The following is a 21188-nucleotide window of genomic DNA, read 5'->3' on the forward strand; positions in this document are numbered from 1 at the left end:
ATGTAAGGGTCAACCATGGAGTCTTCCATACAAGCAATGCACCCACTAGGGTTAGTAAACCCCAATTTTGTACTTCTTACCCAACCAAAATTAATGAGTTTGTCTGCACAAAGGCTGCAGGACCAGGCCTAGCTGCAGCCTGGTCTGAATATGCACAGTAGAATCCATTCCAAAGCTTGCATGCACTGATCAGACATTGGCTGCAACTAATGACTTCCGCCTGATGTAAATCATTTCTTCTAATGCCTCTGCTGGACTTACACTGTGGTAATCCTGTTGCAAGAGAGAACTTGAAAACGTCCCTTAAAAATTTCTCTCAATCAGAGGACTCCCATCACAATAATGCATAGGTTTCAAAATCTGGAAGGGTCCTCTCTTCCTTTGCAGTAAGTGCTGATTTACACCAAGTGAGGATCAGGCCCCATATTTTACATGACTCCATTAACCTAAAAATAGAGTAATAATGAAACTTCTCTGACACCTCCAGGTTTGCCAAATGGTGTGCGCCCAGCAGGTTATATTCAATCCCCTGTGCATGCTAATAATCCTGCTTTAAGAAAGTAAGATGAAGAGGCAAGGCAAATACACCAATAAATGCATAAAGTTACTTTATTTTCAGTATACATTTAATTTTGAAAAATATAAATGCTAAAATATCTCATCATCTTCATCTTTTGATTCCATAAAAGTCACAATAGAAAGCTTCATAAAACTGTAAAACACTATCATGTTATAAGGAATTTCAGGTTTTATATTACTGGAAAAATCATTTATATATTGAAATGTTTCCTCTTTTGTCATTTTGTTCCACCATCTTGATCTACTTCATTTAAAAATAAGTCTTTATTCTTTCCTCCAAAGCAAATACAGACTCAAGAGAATTAAAAATAATAATAAAAGTATCTGAAAGTGCATGTTGATTCTGAAAAAAACAGAACAGATGCATCTCAGCCATAGGAATGGCTACCAAGATGACAGAGGGAGACATCAACATTCACACATTGTAGGTCTGGGATAAAGTTTTCTGCAGTGTATTATTTTTTAAAGTTTCACTTGATGACAATAGCCCTGAGTAGACCTCACTTTGCAGTATTTGTATGGAAAACTGCTTTTAGCAGCTTACATCTTTAAAAGGTTCTCACTGTCTTCAAAAGACTTAGAAGTACACCCTGAGAACCCAAACATGATGAGCTCAACTCTGCCCTCTTCCCTCCCACAATATCCCAGTTCTGGGAAGGCTGGGGAGGGGGAGGAAGCTGGGCCCATAATTTAAGTGCTAGCCTGGAACCTTGAAGATACAGGTTCAGTCCCCTGCCCCGCCACTGCTATCTTAAGCGACTTTCAGCAAGTCACTTATCCACTAATCCATGGGAGGAACATGCTCATTGCAGGCTTCTCAAAATGACCTGCAATTCCTCTGACCCTACATTACATGGGTGCGATGATCACAAATTAATATCAAAAGTCTGAAAGAATGCAATGAAACTGTTTCATGTAACCCTAGATGAGCCAAGTTTGTAAAAGGGCCATTTTACTGCACTTAGCCTTTTGGTGTTGGCAGGTTGTTTTTTTTAAATAAAGTTAATCAAAACTTTTAGCAAAGGGCTAAAGCCACGGAAATTTGAAAAGACAAATGTCACACTCCTGCCATCAAAGAGTTAAATGATTTTACATGGAAAAATAAAGAAATCTTTGTCCCATCCCTGTACAATGCTACCTTCTGTACAACAGTTCAGTCTGTTTTAAAAAAAAGAAAGATATAGATCAGCAGTCAATACATTTCAAGTACATTTAACATGGTTTAAAAGTGGAAGACCTTGTTGTCTGGAGATTGATCGCCAGGTAATAGCAGATGAAAAGATTTAAAGAGAAAGAGAGAGAGAGAGAAGGAGAGAGAGGAGCACCCTGCCTTTTGAGTAAACTATAAGCAATTCTTACTCTCCATTCCTTAAGTGCTTTCTAGGGAAATCTGCTCGCTATCCACACTGATTACTTTAGGTCAGCCCTTCCTCAGCATGCACATTTCTCTTGGTAGAACTGAAAGGCATGGACAAAACCAGAGAACAAAAACCTACACAGAGGGCATGTCTACATGACACATTGAGTGTGCAGTAGCTGAAAAACACCGCGTAGTAGCACTACACAGCACAGTGCTAGTACGCTACTGTACCGTATTATTAGGCTACTGCACTGTAGCGTCACTTAAAAAACATTTGCCTGCACTACTGTGCAATACCTCTGGTTACTGCTACTTGCTAATACAAGTACTAAATAAATGCGCAGTAATGATTGCACAGTAGCATCTCATGTAGATGTGCCCAGTGTGCGCTCTGGACATGGTACTTGGATCTTTTGTTTCATGTTGCAGTAGGCAGTGATTCTTTTTTTTTTTTTTTCAACAAAGGAATGAAAACAGTCTTTTATGTCTCTTATTGATTTAACATTGCACTACCAGCTATACAGCACAACCCTGATTATACATCCTCCAGTTAACCAAAACAGTCAGCTTATGCCTCACACACCCTGCTTTCTAGGAACCCTGAATGTTTCAGATGTCTCCTACACTTCTCTGAAAGCAAGACTAGACTATTTACAGTGAGGTCATCTGTCAAAGCAGCAAGCAGAGGCTGTATTCCCTTCCCCTTGTTACTATCACTGACTTCTATCCCCTTGTCACCAACAGTGAATGCAATGTTTTGTTTTGTTCTGTTTAACCAGGACTGTAGATCCCCTGATACTGAGCTGGAATGATGCAAGAAAAAAAAACACACACCAGCTAATGAATGTGTTGGGATACACACTATTGTATCTGGTAGTTAAATTCCCCAACTTTCTAACTTTAATATTGTTACAGGAATACTGCAGCTCTCAAATATAGCAGCTTCAATAGCTAGAGATAAAAGGGCAGATTCTGGGCTGGTGTATCTCAGTGCACCTCCACCTGCCCATTGTCCCTAACCAGGACCCCATTACTATTACACTGGTATATATGGTTGTCATCTTCCAATCCAGCATTTTATTTAGAAGTAACATTTTCAGAGACTCCTACAGCATATCTGAAAAAGTAGGAAAAAAATCTACCAATATCCTGCCCCTGTGACTGCTGGTATAGCTCTTGTCAGGGATCTGAAACTAACATTTAGCAGATGAGTTCTCAGCATCATCCTGAAATATCTAATCCTTTATTTTAAATTATGTTAATTATGGCTTTGCTGGCCAGTAATCTATAGCATCATGCTTAGTTCATGAAAAAAAATTAAACTGACCCAAGTATTAAGCATTATAAAGTAATTTCTGTGTGCATATCATTTTTTTAAATGCAGCCAGTATCCAACATTCGTCTAGACCCAATGTCCACTGAAACCAATGGAAATGAACCCGTTGTTTCAGAAAGCTTCAGATCAGAAACATCCTGCTTCATTGCTGCCAATGGGAGTTTTATCACTGATTTCAATGCACCAGGATCAAGCCCATAAATAGCTGCAAACTAACATACTGTTGTTGGGAACCCATACTGATGTGGGTTGTGGCTACTGTTAAAGCATTTGATTGCTATGGAGGTAAAAAGAGTAAGGGGCCAGATTTTCCCCCTTCAGTTTTATTCACAGATACAGGGAATTTGACCAAGAAGCAAGTAAAACTGTAGTAGTACCAATGACCTTGCTTCGTGAGCCATATATATATCTTCCACTATCTCCATCCCATTGCAAAGATGCTCTGTAGGGATGAGATAATAGCTGCTCTCTGCTGTAAATTATTTTTTCTAGGTAAAGGACCAATTTTGCCTTGAACACATGCTGCATTTCTTGTACCCACTGTAGGTGCAAGGTAACATTTTCAAACACTTTGCAGTTGAAGCATGTGTATACATTTCCTTGTAGTGCCCAATTTTCAAAATATTGGAGTTTATTTTCGTATTTTATATATACACACACATATATAGGAAAGAATAAAAGAAATCTGAATTGCAAGGTCATATTTGCCTGCTTTGTTTAAAACAAAAAGTGTGTGTGTGTGTGTGTGTGTGTGTGTGTGAGAGAGAGAGAGAGAGAGAGAGAGACAGAGCGCGCATACAAGAGGGGAAAAGGGAGAGGGAGAGAGAGTGCCTACAGTATCATCTTCCAAAGATGCATTCTAAATGATGGAATAAGCAGTAAGAAAGTATGGTGAGCTCTGTACACAATAGTGAACAGGTCAGGGAGTGTAGTACATGTACCCACATTCAGCAGGTAGACCTTCAAGACTTGCTGGTAGCTTTGTCAGAGTAGGGGCTGTCAATGTGTATCCAGGTAGGCAAATGTGAGACATCATCTCCTTAACCACAGCACAATCACTCTGCATTATATGCAAGCATGCTCAGCCACACACATACACGCACACACAACGGTGTCTGTAAAGAAAATAATTCTAACAGTATTGCATAGGAAATCAACAAAATGAATACAATCAGAATCTGTCCACTGACACAGTTAACCAGTCACTACTTCAGTTATTGCCATTAAATTTAAGACTCTTTCTAAATCATGAGAGTGTTAAGATACAGCCCATCTCCTTCACAGTAATGTTAGATTAAAAAAAACAACTAAGAAAACAGATGCTTCAGAAAGATATTAATAAAAGTGATCCCGCCCTATGCCATGCCCTGGAGATAGTGTTTTTTTTCTCTTTTTTTTGTAAAAATCACATTATATGGTACAATACATTTTTACAGAAAGCCTGGCATCTAGAAATAAGAGGTAGAACTACTCAAAACTATATATGTTTCCTGCTGCAGGAAAAAATTCATTTTTTTACAGTAATTAAAAAAAGGTTAAAAAAATTGACAAAAAAGTTGCAGGTTAGGCCCCCATAATTTAAACAAAATAATCTAGGAAAATAACACTCTTCAATGTACCTGACAGATTAAGTCCATTAAGGTGTTAAAAAAAAGTTGCATAGGAAAGGGACATTTCAAAACACATGCTACAATGATGGCAATAGTACATCTGTTCCGATAGTGAAGTACCTTTTAAGTTTTCCTTCTCTTGATACTACAAATATAGGCTTTAAGAACAAGTTAGTGTAGCAGCACTTTCCAGTAATGTACAGCTGTGTAGTAAAGACATTGAATTAGCCTGGAGGTCAGTTTTGTTCTGCTAGACAGAAAAAAATAAAATAAAAACACTGATTCACAACTAAAATAGTGTCAGTTCCTCTGACATTTAAGAAAGGTATTATAATATATCCGTAAATAATTCTGCCCTCTGCTTAAGAAATGAGAGAGATGTGCACACATGTCTGAGTGAGAGAGAAGGCAAAAATTAAGTGTTGGTCAGAGTGGAAAAGTGGATGGAGCTGAAATAAAGATACTCAGCAGAGAGAGGGACAGGCAGAGGCAGAGGTGCCGCTGTGTGTCAAGTTTACCAATGCAGGAGGGATGCAGAGAGCATTTTTATATTTGGCTACTGACAAAAGAAATTCGGTAGAAGTTTAACAAACAAAACAAATTACAAAGTAGTTTCTGTTCCCTTGCTCCTCCAGAAATAACCATTGTCTTCAGGCTCAAGTTCTATTCTAATTTGAGGCACAACTTTCACTGGAGTATGTGGAGGGCTAAATGCAGAAACAAAAACAAAAAAAACAGAAGTTATAAAAACACATACAAAATTTCTACGTCCTCATTAGCCCACAGTAGCTGATGCTTTTAAAATGCTCTCTCCCCCAACTCCTTTAGACAATACCACTTCTGAGTTGTTAGTGCGTGTAGGTATCTCTATAAGCTTATATCATAATAAAGGTCTCTACAACAGGACTAGTATTCAAGCCTCATTCAACTCATGCAAGTGTAAAGCAAAATTCAGGAATATGCAGTTATGCACATACTAAACATGAATATAGCAAATAACCCAAATGCCCAGTGGTGATAGGTACCTAAAGTCTGTGAGACCTATTACTAACACACAAAGTCTAATTTAATGGCTTGCTCGAAGGCCTGCTGAAATCAGCAGAAAAAGTACCACTGAGTTCAGCTGGCTGTGGATCAAGTCCTAAGACCACACTAAACACACGAGACATCCCATTTATGCACACCATGTGCATAAATAACAGGCTGTGTAACCACTTACCTTGGCATAGTGTGTGACTGAAGAAAAGGAATTTTTTCAGCACGACGTATGGCGCTCAAGGAATGTTGGTGATTTTTCTCCTGTTTGAGGAGGGGTAAAAAGTCTCATGTCAGAGCATGCAACTTTTGTGACATTACCCAGCACAACTCCTATTTGTCTAAGAAAGCCACAAGAACCCGACCATTGTTTATACCAATGGTTTCCTTCCATATGAATTTCAGACACCAAATTAAAGTATTAAATTCATGTCTACTCAATTCGTTAAAACTAGTTTCTCTGTCACCAACACGATACAAAAGACTGCATCCAGAAAATAGGCCTCCATGAACGCAAACATGTAACTGAGTATGCAAAAGTTGGCACTTAGGCAGCTAACATTCTGACAAACCAAATCTAGCATGAAAATGTCTGGACTCTATTATAATCTAGTGATCTGATCAAAGGATTAGGGATTGGGGCCAACAAATTCTAATCCTTGAAACAGAGACTCCTCCTTTGCTTCAAGCATATCTTCTCATACCCTCCCTATCTCCTTTCTGTTCAGTGCATACCTTCCGTCTATCTCCTTATCTACCCTCAATTCCTCTCTTGCATGTCCAAGGGCCTTATAGGATGGTAGATGGCTTGTTGCCATGTGCTTCTTTCTCCTTTACTGCCCCATGGTGATGAAAAGTAAATTGCATTAATAATAATCAGTAACGTAACTGAGCGGGGGTGACTGGGGCAGCAGCAGCCCCAGTTGAAAGAAACCTGAGAAGTGTAGATGCCTTTTTACATTTTGATTTAAAAATAGTGGGAATCCATTCCACAGGCCAACTGCATAAAAGATTAATTAGATATTTATAAAACACTTTGAACAAGAAAAAAAATAGCACAAGCGCTGAGGATGATCAGTGCTATACTTTGGTTTCTAAAATATAGCCTGTCTAAGGATGGTACCACAATGTCGATGGATTCCAACTCCTCTTTCAAGTACCAGGTACCTGAAAATGTTTTTTGTTTTTGGGGTGTTTTTTTTAAATTTTTGCCTTGCCTCTAAATAAAAAGATCCATTTTCATTAAAAAAATTCCCTAAATATATTTACTCAAAGACCATTTTCTTAAGTTTTAATGATTCACCACCACATGATCAAAACACATTCCATTATACAGATTTGTTATGATGGTATCAGCAGGCAACATGATATGGCATCAAGTTTGAGAGAGATTATATTGTTTTTATATGAACAGATACTGCATCTGGGGTTGAAGTGGGATTTTTAGGCTAAACTTCATAATAAAAATAACCTGAGATAATTCTGTGCTGCTTGATTTCTTGGTGATCTTTCTAATAACAAGACAGGACAGGAACTAGACAGATCTTATACCTGTTTTATAATAACACGTCCAAGTAAAAATTCCTTTTACCTGTCATAGGAGCACCACTCGAATTCAACTGGAAAAAACTCCTCTATTTTTCATCATTTAAGATATTTATTTATTTATTGGATGTTAGGCCATTTGTACAGAGAAACAAAAATCATATACTTCAACTATCCCCTATTGTGATCACAACACATGAATTTGAATTTCTAGCACTGAGGGCAAAATATTTACATTCAATTTTGAAAGATCCCTGGAGCCTTTTCTTTCCTTTTTGGGCAGTGGTTGGGGTTGGGGAGGGATGGGGAAGAGAGCAAATTAAATGAGATTTTCTATACATTGTCTGTTTTTGTTTTCTGTTAGTTAAAGCACACACAATTAATGGGTAATATTTTCAAAAACACATAAGTCCCTTTGAAAGCCAATGGCACTTCAACTCCCAAAACGTTTGTTGCCAGCCTCTCAACAATTGTGTTAATACAACCAATTACACTGGTCCGGTCCAATTCCATTATCACAATACAGAGTGTGTCCATATTTCTTTAGTTTCAAAATGTGGCACCCTGTTCTCCGGCATGCTCAACTCTTTCTGTAGTCTCAATGGAGCCTGCTGGAGAGCAGGGGGAGAGGAGTGAATTCAGAGTGCCAGAGCAGGTAAGTGTGTGAGTAACAGTTCAGTTTTCACCGGGACAATCCCATTTTAAACAATGCTTCCAGGTGTCTGGCTGAAAATGGGAGAAAAGCATTCATTTGACAAAACTGATAGGATGCTCAGGACAGATGTTTAAAATGGAACTGTCCAGCAAAATTGAGCTGTACGGTAACCCTAATGCCAAGGCCCATTCATCTCAGGGCCCCATAGGCTTCCTGTAGTTTTCAAAAATCCAGCACAAATAATACGAGATCTCAAAACAATTAATCTGTGATTCTACAAGTATCAAACAGGTTAGGACGACAGAAGATAGAGATGGATATGAATAAAGGTTAAAATGGAAAAAAAATATTATGGATAAATAGAAATATGGAAAGAGTCACAACAGATGAACATAAAAATGGATCACCTAGGAAGGCAAATATGTTAATATGACATGGCTGAAATGACCATCACCTTGTCAATTCAATGAAGATCTATGACACCATATCTTTTTAAGTACTGGTTTGTTTGATTGTTTGTTTTTGCAACTGTTTGCAAACCTAAGGAAACAAACAATAACAGACAGTGGTGCTGTTTCTACATGCTGCATGCAGTCCACAGCACTAATGACGAGGAGAGAAGTAGATAACAGAGTTAACAAAAAAGATGGTAACAACCAGAAATGGACTGAATGACTCGAAGGGTTAGAGAAAGAGCAAATGTGAGAGAACTGTTAGCAGCTGGTTATAGGCAGTCAAGCTGGAGGCATGAGCAACATAAAAGAATAAAAGAACAACAAAAAAAATCTCATTCATAAACTTGGAGCCCAGAAATTAAAAGAAAGAAAAACGCATAGGACAGGTTTAAAAGAAGTCATTGACTAGACTTTCTTCTCCTTTCGGCGGTGCAAGTCAGACTCAAGCAGGCATGCAAGAGGTTAGTTCTACTCACTGTCGGAAGGTTTGCTATCACTTAGGAAAGGTTCCTGTTCCATGATGTCCATTGGAATTTTAATACTTGGGACTTTTTCTGAGTAGGGGCAGTCAGACTGTGAAAGAAATGTGTAAAACATCTTAGAACACTTCCACTGCTGGCCTTCTCTCCTCCTTTCTCTCATTTCCCCCCCACAAATTAAACATCCTTCACACAGCCTCTGGGAAGGCCAGGAAGGGAAAAAAGACCATCCACCTTAGTTATTTCCATGAGCTTGCCTACGCCTATCACATCATGCTTCCTCTTGCTGCAAAAGTAAAACAGGTTAAGAAATAAGCAGTCTCTAGCTTTATCTATACCTCCTCAACATCTCCCTACATTATATCGCTCTGCCCTGTATCCAGCTCCAAACTGAATGGAAAATACAGGTAATAGAATTTGATGAAACCATTTAGATTGGGGGGGTTCAACCTTTTTTAAAGAGTGTACCCCTTCTGGTGGCAGCGGCTGGACACGGCGCTCAGGGGATGGCAGTGGCTGGATGTGGAGTCAGGGGGACTTGCATGTGGTGGTGGCACAGGGTAATGGATGGTGGCTGGCACGTACAAACTCTATACACTGCTATAATTGAGATGACAGATTACGAAAAACAGTCCCACAGCATCCCAGTAGCTGGACCAATTTATCTCCTTGCAGTCTCAACTAGAAAGCTAGTAAAAGTAATTAATTTCCTCAGCTCCTAGCACCCTTGAAGAATCTGTATGATCCTAATGCAGGCAAGAAAAACAAAGAATTGTCAAGAAGCCTTTTGAGGCATTTCAGTGCAAGGAAAACCTGCCAGTGTTTTATCATGGGGTCCAATAAGTTTTCAGCCCAAGGATTTTCCAGGCTTTGTCTCAGACTATGAGGAGGTGATAAACACCAGGTCCAATGAATATGCATATCAGCAGCAAGACAAAATGAAGGACTGGAGAATCTATTCACTTTGCCTACCATTCAGGAAAATATTTAAAACATATGTTTAGGTCCTACTGACATGTTTCCAAGTTAAAAGCTTTGACTAAAATCTCCTCTCCAAAGACAGTGATTCCAGTAGTTAGCAAATAAATTATGTTGTATATTGCCAGAAATGCTTAGACTTCTTTTGTGGAAAGGCTCAGACATTTGGATGATGAAATGGTATGGCATTCTACTTGTGACATGACAAAGCCTGGGAAGGGAGATCTTGTACACAGGTATGGGAGTATATCCCAGAAGAAACATTTAAAATATCTGAGTCCTTGTGCTAAATCCAATGGCCTAACATTTTTTTAAATGACTACTGACTCCTGAGCACCCAAAAATGTAGACACCAAATTGAGAAATTTTCAGGGAACTGGATTTTCAGAATATTCTGAGCTTCTCAAGACTGAAAATGTAGGCACTGTGACAGGGTGCTTAGCTTGTCTGTCACTTTAACAAGGGAAGATGCTGCATAAGAAGCAGACTGCAGGTGTGGCAGGGGCCAATTAGAGAGACACCTGACCAGAAGGGGGCTGGACTTGAAGCATAAAAGCCCAGGGCCTGAGCTGGTCAGGCAATCTAGCCCTAAGGGCCATGGAGAGAGGAGCTCCTGGCAATAAGGCTGCAGCAGAGCTCTTGGGTAACATCTGAGCTGGGGTATGCAACTCTGGAGGTTTCTGGGTGGGACTAAGGGGTGGAAGAAGTCCCAATCGGCCTGTAAATGGAGAGGCCTGGGAGCAAGGCATGGTGAGCCCATAGCCCACAGGGGACAGTAACAGGCCTGGGCCAGAGAGGCCTAAGACAGGTCTAGAGAGCCTGTGGCCTGGAGAAGGACAGGAGAGAGCAGAGAAGCAGAGAGCCAGGAAACAAGGAGGGCCAGGGTGCCCATGGTCTCAACTGGCCTAATAGCAGGTCCAGGGTCTAGGGAGACTGAAGGTCAGGGACCACTGCCAAGGACCAAGGGGGTCAGAGGACCCATAGCCAAGAGAGGGGTGTACACAAGGCAAGGGAGACAAGAGATCGGGGCCAGGGGCCCAAAACTCAGGAGGAGTGGAGATGGGAGGGTAGGATGCAGTATCCAGGAGTAGTTCACAGAGACAAAGTGCCTGGGTGGGGAGTGCAGGCTGAAATGCTGTGCTCAGGAGTAGCTGTAAGAGGTAAAGTGCCTGGGTGCAGAAAGCAAGCCTAGAAGCCACACCCGGGAGTACCCAAACTAGGCAAAGTGCCTGGGAAGGGAGGCCCGGTCACAGGGACTGAGGCCATGGCCCAAGTGGGCTGATGACAGACATGCTTGATAACACCTGCGAGGCATAGGCATGGTGTAGGGGGTGGTTGGAGCCACATTGTAAGCCCTTAAAGTGAAGTAGAGCTGCCTGAATACCAACGTGGGACTGGGGATTGCTGAGGCAGCCTCCCTTTCTCAAAGCTCTAAGAATAACAAGGCATGGCAAGCAAGATGAAGTGGAGCAAGGCTGAGGAGTCAGGGCAGAGCACAGGCTGAGCAGCCACCGTGGGGATGTTGCATCCGCCCCTGGGATGATCACTTGTTACAGGCACAATGAAGAAACACTACACCTAGCTTCTCACAAGTCTCTAATTAGCACTGGAATACCAAATGGACTGTGTTCAGAGCTTAGCTGGTGTTGACCACAGGGTTTGCAGCACTCATTCTGTTTGATGCCATTTGAATTATTTATGCCTTAAAATGTCATCTTTGAACACTTGTAATTTATGCATTGTGCATAACCATTGACACTTACTCCCATGAAAGCAGGCTTATACAACCAAAAAAAAGGGGGTGGGGGTGGGGGAGGGAGAGGGGAACCACAGACCATCACGATTTCCCTGAGAAAACTGTTACAAAAACACCAAGTGGTGAGAAAACACCAAAGGAAACGTTAATAGACAAGGCTGTAAGTTCTGTCCCCATTACTGTAAATGACATTAACTAGAAAGCTTGAAAAGATCTGCAGGAATTGTAAGCACTTTGCTCCCAGACATTTCTATAATCACTGATACTTAGAAATAAATCAGTTTCCTGTTCAACATGCAAAACACACCTAGCTGCAACAAAGTACCTGGAATGAGCTGGAATGCCAGGAGCATCGCTAGTGAGTTCCAAGTGGCAGACTGGCCTGAAACCCTCTAAATATGGAGACTTCAGCAGCTCTGAAATCAGCCTCCTTGGCTGACTGGTAAGAGGAGAGGAGCATCTTATCAGTCTCCAGGACCCTTAAGGATAGGGCACAACCTGTGTCATTTTTTCATCCAAGGAGCAAAGATGGCAGCAACCCCGCTTCAGGGGAGCTTGCCTCCTTTCCCATTCCAAGGGGGAAAAAGCAGTTATACAAGCCACAACTCACTGCATCATTATCTTGAGGTGGCTGAAGCTCTGCTGACCATCTATCATGGTTATAGATAGCCCAGATTGAAAAAGCCAACCATCCAAGTGAGTAACACATTTTTAGACATAAAAATGATGCACATCAGTAATACAGTTTACTACACTAATTTAACAGTAGTGTGACCTCCAAGTAAGCCTGGATAGCAGAATGCTTTAAAGGCACAAGGATGCTATTTTGTTTAAGAGCATATGGAATAAAAAATAATTAAAATACTCTAAGGCACATGTCAGGTCAGGTCAGGTCAGGTCGCTGCATTTAATAACTACATTAGCAGCTATATTTCATTATTTTAATGCACACCACACCCTGAGATAAGAGTAAATCACACTGCAGATAAAAACTGAGAAAGGATAAGTGCCTAAGCCAGGATTACCAACAGCAAACAAAATACCTTGCAAAATGTGACTAAACAAGTCACCTTTTTTGCCTTTAAAAAATCAAATCAAATCAAATCCCAGAACATGGCAAATAGCCATGTTATTACCACCGGCAACAGAAATGCTTATGCTGAAAACATATATCCTAAAGGGTAAAATAAAATGGAGACAGGAATACAAGATAGTTAAAGTGTAAACACAATAGGATGGTAAGCAATGGTCAATTAGAAGACATAACTTGTCAATAGACACAGGAGTCTCATACACAGGGGGAAGGTGAGACTTCATTCTTGGAAATTAAACTGCACCCCAGTTGTGGCTGGGCATATCTGGCACAGCAAAAGCAACACTGGCAAGGAAAAGTTTGCTCATATCTGGAAAAGCAAAAGCAACACTGGCAAGGAAAAGTTTGCTCAAGACAGGACTAACCTGGCTATAGCTTGGGAAAGAACATGTTAGGTCTAATCTAAAGCCAGCTGGACAGTAATTCCCCTAAGGAGCCTGACAGACAGGGAGGAGTACAACTACAGTTCACTGGTGTTAACTAGCAAGAGGGCATTCATTTGTAGTTGCAGAGAGCTCCTTACATCATCATTGTCACTGTCCAGACTGCCCTTCTTCTTCTTTTTCTTCTTCTCATCCTCTCTCTTTTTCTTGTCCTTTTCTGGAATGATGTCATCAAGGAAACTGAGGTCATGCTGGGAAAAGAGGTAGTCCATGGCTTTTCTCACTGCAACAAGTGCCAGGATCTGATAGGATAGAAATTTAGTATTCCTTTATTTAAGGTTACCATTTCCTGCCCCCTTTCACTTACTTATATTGTGACCTTTAATCAGGCACATAGCCTTACCCTGTGCATTCAATTTGATAACATTCTTAACCCAAATACCTCACATCTGGCTGTAAATTAACATGCCTGGAATCTGATTAGCTACAGGTATAACTCATGTCAGATTAGCTCCTTGCGTTGGAAGCTGAGTTGGACTCCATCTTTTTAAGTCTTATGTCACCATGAGTCAGTATAAACAACAGAAACAATATACAGGCATACAGACTAATCTGCCATAGCTACTGTATAACAAGATACTATATTATTTACCATCTACTGCTGGGAACTGAGGGAAACAGTGAACAAAGGAAACTGAACAAACAAGCATTTTTTGTTCTGCTCTTGGGGATTTGTTTAGTTTTGGGTGGAGGGCTCTATACATTCAAGTCCTAAGATGCTATTTGAATGGTTTCCTTTGAATTTTTCTCAGCATCCCTAGATCTAAAAGCTAGTACAAGCTGGCAAAAAAACATACATACTGTGCTGAGTTTAGATTTGTGCAAAACTCAAAGGGTTTTGTTCCTAAAGGCATTGGCAGGTTGCTTTATTTCTCTTTTGAACTCCATGAATTTCTAATCCAAATTTAGCATACAGCTAAATGTTGCTTGGGTTTGATGTCTTACTTATATTAAAGAATAAACAAGCACTGATCTGACATCAGTTGCAGAGAAACAGGCAGGCTTGTGCTAAAACACTTTAACTTCCCTAGACATTCTGGGCACTTATACATGTGATGGAGCTCTGCTCCGACGTGTGCTAATTACCACGTGTCAGAGCAGACTCAATTAATCGAGTCTGCCGGTGGGGCATGCCAATTAGCATGCTCCAGCACCCTCTGCATCACGTGTATTCAGTGTCCCTGTGTTTCAAAATGGCAGCAGAGGTGCTTTACCTAAAGCTTGTTGAACAAACTTCACCATAAGTGTCACCATACACTTGTTCTAAGGCGCATTCATTTAGTACCTCATATTGGAGCTATTAAATTTAATGTGCATTAGGAAAAGTGCTTTAATGTATGTGTAGATGCGCCCACTGTGAGACAAATTATTTCTGTATTAAACATGTTCTGTTTAAAAGTAAACAGAGGATTCCTCTACTTGCATTCTTGTACATCAGCACCATCAAATGAAGTTATGATGCTAAATCTGGCCCAGTTGCTCCCATTTAACTCCACTGATGTCAATGGAATTACACAGATGTAATAAACTGGCCTATAAGTACAGAATGTTAAGAATTCTGTTTATTGTGCATAGGAAGAAACAGGAAGCAAAACAGCCTGCCTTGGATGCAATGGCAAACAGGAGAAAAATAACTGTAGTCCCTCAGGGCCAGACCCTATTCCATCTACCAGGAGGCTAAACAGACTTAGACACCTAAGTGCCAGCTTATACCATTCTGCTCAAGCCCCTGGAAATCCAGTAATGCATCTCTTTTTATAGCATGTTGTCATCTTAACATTAAAACTAAGTCACAAAAAAGCAGCAAGGAGGAGGATGACCCACCCACCTTCTGTACTAACCATTTCTCAGTGATTCAAGCAAGATAGTATAGGATCCCACTTAAGTGCCAAATCTGTGGAACAGAATTAAGCCTAAGTATGCAGCTGCAGCTTTTAAGTAGGATCTGCTTGTTTTTAAGATGCACTAGATTTTCTCACTGTTATCATTCTTGCTCCTTCTAATTTCATTTGTATTCAAAGTAAATGTGTTCCTTTATTTTTTTTACCTGTTTCTTCTCCCTCCCTTTCTTAAACAATACATTTCATACCTGCAACTAGACTTGTTCTTTAACAAAACCTGAAACCAGTTGAGTTTGGTCCAGGATTTATTCTAAAAGTTTCAGCTTTAGCTTAGCTGAAATTTGGCCCATCTTCAAGTTGGAGGCCACAGTCTATACAGTCCAAATAAACAGTGGAACTGTATGTAGCATTGTTCCAGGCACTCAAAATTTGGACTGAAACTTTCACTTTGAAACCCAGAATTCTGTTTATGCCAACCATAAAGTAAAGAATTAGAAAATGACTTGATCTGTGCCATTTTGTTTTGGATCTGACTTCTCCTAAGATTCATGTGTTCATGCAGGTTTGAGGATGTTCTTGAGCCTTGGATCCTGCTTCCAAATGTGTCTGAACTTCCCCCAAAAGTATGGAATCATGGGAATTCCAATAATCATCCAGCTGTGTCTATGGTGTGACCACTGTTAAACTCATCACTGAGAATAATTACTGTGTATTTGTCTCTTTACTATGCATAAAAACTACATAATAGTTTGAATAAAGCCATATACCTTTGCACAGCATGGTCTGTTGGGTGAACAGTTCAACCTTTGACATCTTAAAGTGAATCTATTATGCGCTATTTAAAGAACACATACCACCCTAACGATACAATGAAAATATGAAACATTAACTTTTATGACACAAAAGTTTCAAGAGGAGAAGTTTCTAGTTAAAGATTCTTTATTTAATCAAGTAACTTTCTCATTTTTTCTCTCACTCTGTCACATAAGTGAGCACAAGTCTGCCTTCAAATACTTTTGCTTTTGTTGTGGTTTGGGCTTTTTAATAGCAATGAAGCAGTTTACTGCACCATGTTTCATGTGGACTAGAAAGGAAAAGCAATACACCTTTTACCTGTTCAGTTTTCTTAGGAGGAGCTCATGGGAAGCATGACCTTGGCAGCAAATAGGGTCAAAACGAATTGCAGTTTCCTGGAAAAGATTAACTTTACAGGCTCATTTTCCACAAGAGTATTTAGAAGGCTGCCATGGCCAGTAAGAGCAGAGGAGATGGGAGGCATTCACTACATAGTCTCTATCAGTGAAATAGATGGCGTGTCATGAGTTCTATGCTAGGGCCTCTCAGCAGGGAGACAGCAGGACTTGCTTTGTGGGGTTTGAATGAAGGGGAAGGTTACAATAAGGAAAGGGAGGTTGAGGTAGGAGAAAAATACAACCAGATATAGGAGAGCCCCACCTACCATGACTGGGAATATGATAGCAGCCACAGTTGACTTGAGTATCCACAGGAGAGCCAGACAGACCACCTGCAGGAACGTAAATAGGTGGACCCGGCGCAAAGGGACATGACGCAGGTAGATAAAGTCAGGCTGATGTTTCAGAGGCATCAGAAGCAGCTTGAGACGGTCCATGAACTTGACAGAAGAAAAAAACAAGGAAATGTTAAATGGTACATTACCCTGAACAGCTGATGCACAATAGCCAAGTGGCTGATGGATTGTCAGATCGGGATTTATGAACCAGTGATACAAAAACAAACAAACAAAAAAACCAAAACCAGCCAACCAAACTGGTAGACATGCATTAGCTTGAACAGACTTTCGCTGTTTTCTGCTAAACAAGCTATATTTTTAAAACAAAAATTAGATGCCAAAAACCTAAATAGAAGTCACCTGATGTTCTGGAAGTGCTGAGGTGGTGAACCCCCACCCCAACCCCACATGGATTCAATAGTAGTTGTGGGTGCTGGACACTTCTCAGAGTCAGGCCAATTACTTTGAGGTCTGCAGCTATTAATTTTGTAGCCCAACTTCAGGCACCCATGTTCATCAATATATAAAATGAGAAGCTAGAGGCAGATTCCATAAAAGGTGTGAATGGATGCGATGCGACTGTCTTGATTTCAAAAGGAGCCTCACTCATTTCCAGAAAATGAGAATTTAGCTGTTTTAAGGAAGGAATGCCAGAAAACTGAGTAAAGACAACTGTCCTGATGATTCATAGCTTTCTAGTGTACCCCACTGAAATGAGCTCCTAAGACTCATGAACACTAAAAGACACTGTTTAAAGATAACAACTTTTCCAAATAATTGGCATAAAAATAAAGAGAAGTTACCAATAATGAACTAAACTGAAAAGCTAATCAGCAAGACAGCTCCATAGACAACACTTCAGTTGAAGATGTTTTTCCTTTGCTCAAATGTCCTGGGATAGTCAAAAAGGACATCCTATGGCCCTCAGACCACCTGGACTGGAGCACATGAGAAACTCCATTCAGCAGAACCAGATGAAGATGAATGTTACATTTGGCATGCTATTCCTTGCCAGAATCCTAGGCTTTTGCCCACTTTTGGCTGATGATGAAACCAGATTATTCTCAGTCTTGTTCAGAAAGTTTGTTAGAACCTAAGGTGCCACTTTCCTTGCCCTGCCTTCTGCCTAACTTTAGTTTAACACTGCTAACTATCTCTCTCAGTCTAGCAAGCAAAAGCTAGGGTCGTTTCAAGGAACCAAATAAATTCTTATGGCATTCCCAGAACTCACAGTCCCTTCCTAATAAAACACTGCTAAGTACTAAAGAAGGGTACAATTAACATGGTGTCAGAAATTAACAGAAACACTTCCAGCTTCCTGATGTCAATTAGAGCCTGAACTGTGAGAAAGGCCCCTTTACTGTTATTTCCTTGGCGACAAAGAAAGAGACCTTGGCTTTGCTCAGTTCATGAATAGCAATGTTCACACTGCCTCACACTGAAGAATAACAGCACCACAATAAATCACATTAACTTGACTTTTTGCAGTTTAAAGCAGCTGGCCCAATTAAAGGCCCACATATCTCAGAAGCACACTTGCACCTTAAGTGAGTACGCACTGTTCTCAGCACCAGTGTATCCATAAGGAAGGGGCTGTAAATGGTTTGATTCACACTGATAACACCACTTACAAAGATCATGACTGCTTCTGGTGGCATCCACCATGGCTTAGACGGTCAGAATTGTGCTAGCTTTCAGATGAGATAATTATTTAAAATCTCACTCACATGACATTTGCTAAATTTGATGGGAATGTTTGAAATGAAACTGAGGTGAAGGAGAAGGGAAAGGGCAGGTAGCTATAACAAGAGCAATTGTTAATGATTACCCTTCAGTGACAAGGTCCTTCAGAGAATCTAGTCTTAACTATCAAAGGGGCCTTGATTGCTATGAGAACTTACCTGCACTCCATTGAGAGAAGCAACGCCCATGTACAGGAACACCCCATAGAGCACAGGCATGGGAATAAACTAGAGGAAGCAAAAAAAAAAAAAAAGAATGGAAAAACAGAATAAATAACTGGACACCTGGAGCTAATTCACAGAGTAATGCAACTCATACCCTATGCTAACTTGGAATTTCTCAGCTATTTGAACACTGCAAAGTAATGGAAACCAGCAACCTTGACTCAGTCATTGTCAGTCATTTAATGAATGGGGTGTGCATTAGTAGTGTTAAAAATAAACAGGGCAAAGAATGAACGAGCCTAGTTCTTTCCCATCTGAACAATTACAACATGAAAATCTGTCCAACAGACAAAGGAAGTTAAGCCTTCCAGCTTTTCAAGTCAAAATAAGCTAAGTAACTACGGGCAGGAAAAGTTGCTTTGGTAAGGTTCAAAGGTGCCTTATTTAAGACTAGAAGCAGATAAAGTGCTGTGGCATTTCCAGCCTCTAGAAGTCTTGGAAGACTAATTCTCATGAGTTCCAAACCAGAGATCAGATAATTGCACAAACTGAACTTCTACTTCCTCTTGCAAGCTTTAATTTATAACTTGTGACAACCTAATGATTGAGAGCTACAGCCTGTGCTTTAAGAAGCTAGCTACCTGAGAAAATCACCAGCTTTCTGCTCTCCTCAGTATTACATCAACCCTCTCCACCCCCATCTGTTAAATGCCTATCCCAGATACTTGGATCAGGACTGCCCTCTCTAATGCAAGGGCTTCAAAGCACTTTAAAAGTTTTTAATGATTGAGACTCGGTCACAGTCACAGTGCATGTTAGATGACCATTTCTCTCTCTCTCGCTCTCAAACATATGCACGCGCACGCACACACACTGCACCTAATCCACCCTAGCATGGAACATGGGGGTTGTTGCAAAGCAACAGATGGCAGCACATGGTAATTTACATGCAGTTAAAAATATCTGGCATGCCAGCCTTGGACAAAAAGCCTTTGTCAACAGCAGGACAACTGTGTAGTTTGCCAAAAGCAAGAGAGTTCCCCAGGTGAGCAGCACAGTTGTGTATAATAAACATGATGTGATGGTAATAGAAATTTCTGAGTACAGTTCAAATTCGGGATTTGCTTTAAATCCTTAATGTAATTTAATTGGCCCCCAGCATAAATGAGTGAGTGATTACTGCATCAGTCACCCTGTGGTGAGAAAAGCAACTAGTGCAATGACCAGCAACCACCACTGAATGGCAGGCACAGCACATTCAATGTCCTTTCTAGAGTAGAGTCAGGGTGTTTCTATTTCCATTGTACAACTTAAGGAGGCCAATAGAATGGCAATAATTTACCTTTTTGCTGTAATGCCCATTACATTATTAATGGTTTACTAACTTATAAACACAATAGCATACAAAATCCCCTTGAGACCCTCATACCACATGCATTTAGCTTTAATCGCACAAACAGTTGCAATGAAGTCAAATAGATTACTCATATGCCTAAAGTTAAGCATGTGCTTAAGTCCTTGCAGGATCAAGGCTTTAATGAGTCTGTGATCCCCATGTCCTAGCTGAGTCTCATTCTCCCATCGCTTTCTATCAGCTTGCTGGCTGTAAATTAATCCTTCACAGTAGCATCAATTGTGACACTAGCTTTGCTAAATGTGATTTGCTGGTGTTCAGTATGAAAACTTGATTGATTTTCCTGCTGGCCACTTCTGACAGCCTTCTGATGTGAGGACTGTACTAGGAAAAAAGGTCACTTTACATCAGTGGTCACCAACCCAGGGATAGCAATCGACCAGTCGATCCCAGAGCCCCTTTAGGTCAATCCTGGGCTGGGGGGACAGCTGGGTGTGTGCACATGCGCACACCCACAACCCCAGCAGGTCAATCTGTGGGGGAGGGAAAGGGTGGGACCCAGATCAAGGCCCCCGCAGTGAGGGACTGACCTGCGGCTCATCCAGGAGCAGGGGAAGGTAAGTAGGGCCCCAGCCACACTGGGTGGTGGGAGGACTGGAACTCCAGGGGGGCTCCTCCAGGGGCACGGGGGGCTCCATCCCCTTCTCTGTGGGGGCAGCAGCGGAGGCAACAGAGGGGGCTGCTGCTGTGCCTTGAGCCCCGCTGCAGCTGGCCACATGCAGCTCAGCTCAGTAGCAGGGACTCATGTGGTATCGGGCCCTGGTCCGGACGCTGCTCAGGGGTGCGTGGGGGAGGCTCCTGCCACTGGACACAGCCCAGCGGTGGCCCCGGGGTCCACGCCCCTCCACCTGTGCTCCTGGATGAAGCGGCTTCACCTGTGGGCTGCCTGCTGCCCCTGGAGCACAGGGGAGGAAGGGACACAGGCCTCCACAGCACAAGTGGGCCGGGGTCCAACACCATGCTCCTTTGGCTGCCAGACAGACATAGCTCAGCCCAGTGGTGGCAGAGAACTGGGCTCAGGCCCCAGCCTTAGCCTGCTCTGGGACTCTCCACCCCCCTGGGGTTCATGGGTGGGGGGCTCCCACCACTGGGTGCAGCCCGGCAGATGCCTCGGGCACCCATACCACTCCCCAGATGTGCTGCAGGACCAGCAGCCAGCCTGCAGCAACAG

The 21188-nt window shown here is 41.4% G+C and overlaps 1 protein-coding gene across 1 annotated transcript in view; it reads right to left on the bottom strand.

Moving 5' to 3' along the window:
• Positions 1-601: 601 nt before the first annotated feature.
• The window catches only part of SLC4A4 (solute carrier family 4 member 4), a 307465-nt gene continuing 286878 nt past the window's right edge, over positions 602-21188 (bottom strand). The window contains exons 21-25 of the mRNA XM_006018773.3: positions 18598-18666; positions 16625-16798; positions 13405-13566; positions 6105-6184; positions 602-5592 (exon numbers count right to left, since the gene is read on the bottom strand). Coding sequence (XP_006018835.1) covers positions 5487-5592; positions 6105-6184; positions 13405-13566; positions 16625-16798; positions 18598-18666 — 591 coding nt within the window. The 3' untranslated portion in view covers positions 602-5486. The remainder of the gene's footprint in view (positions 5593-6104; positions 6185-13404; positions 13567-16624; positions 16799-18597; positions 18667-21188) is intronic.

This window comes from Alligator sinensis, unplaced genomic scaffold (assembly GCF_000455745.1).
Source record: "Alligator sinensis unplaced genomic scaffold, ASM45574v1 scaffold222_1, whole genome shotgun sequence".
Lineage (NCBI taxonomy): Eukaryota > Metazoa > Chordata > Crocodylia > Alligatoridae > Alligator > Alligator sinensis.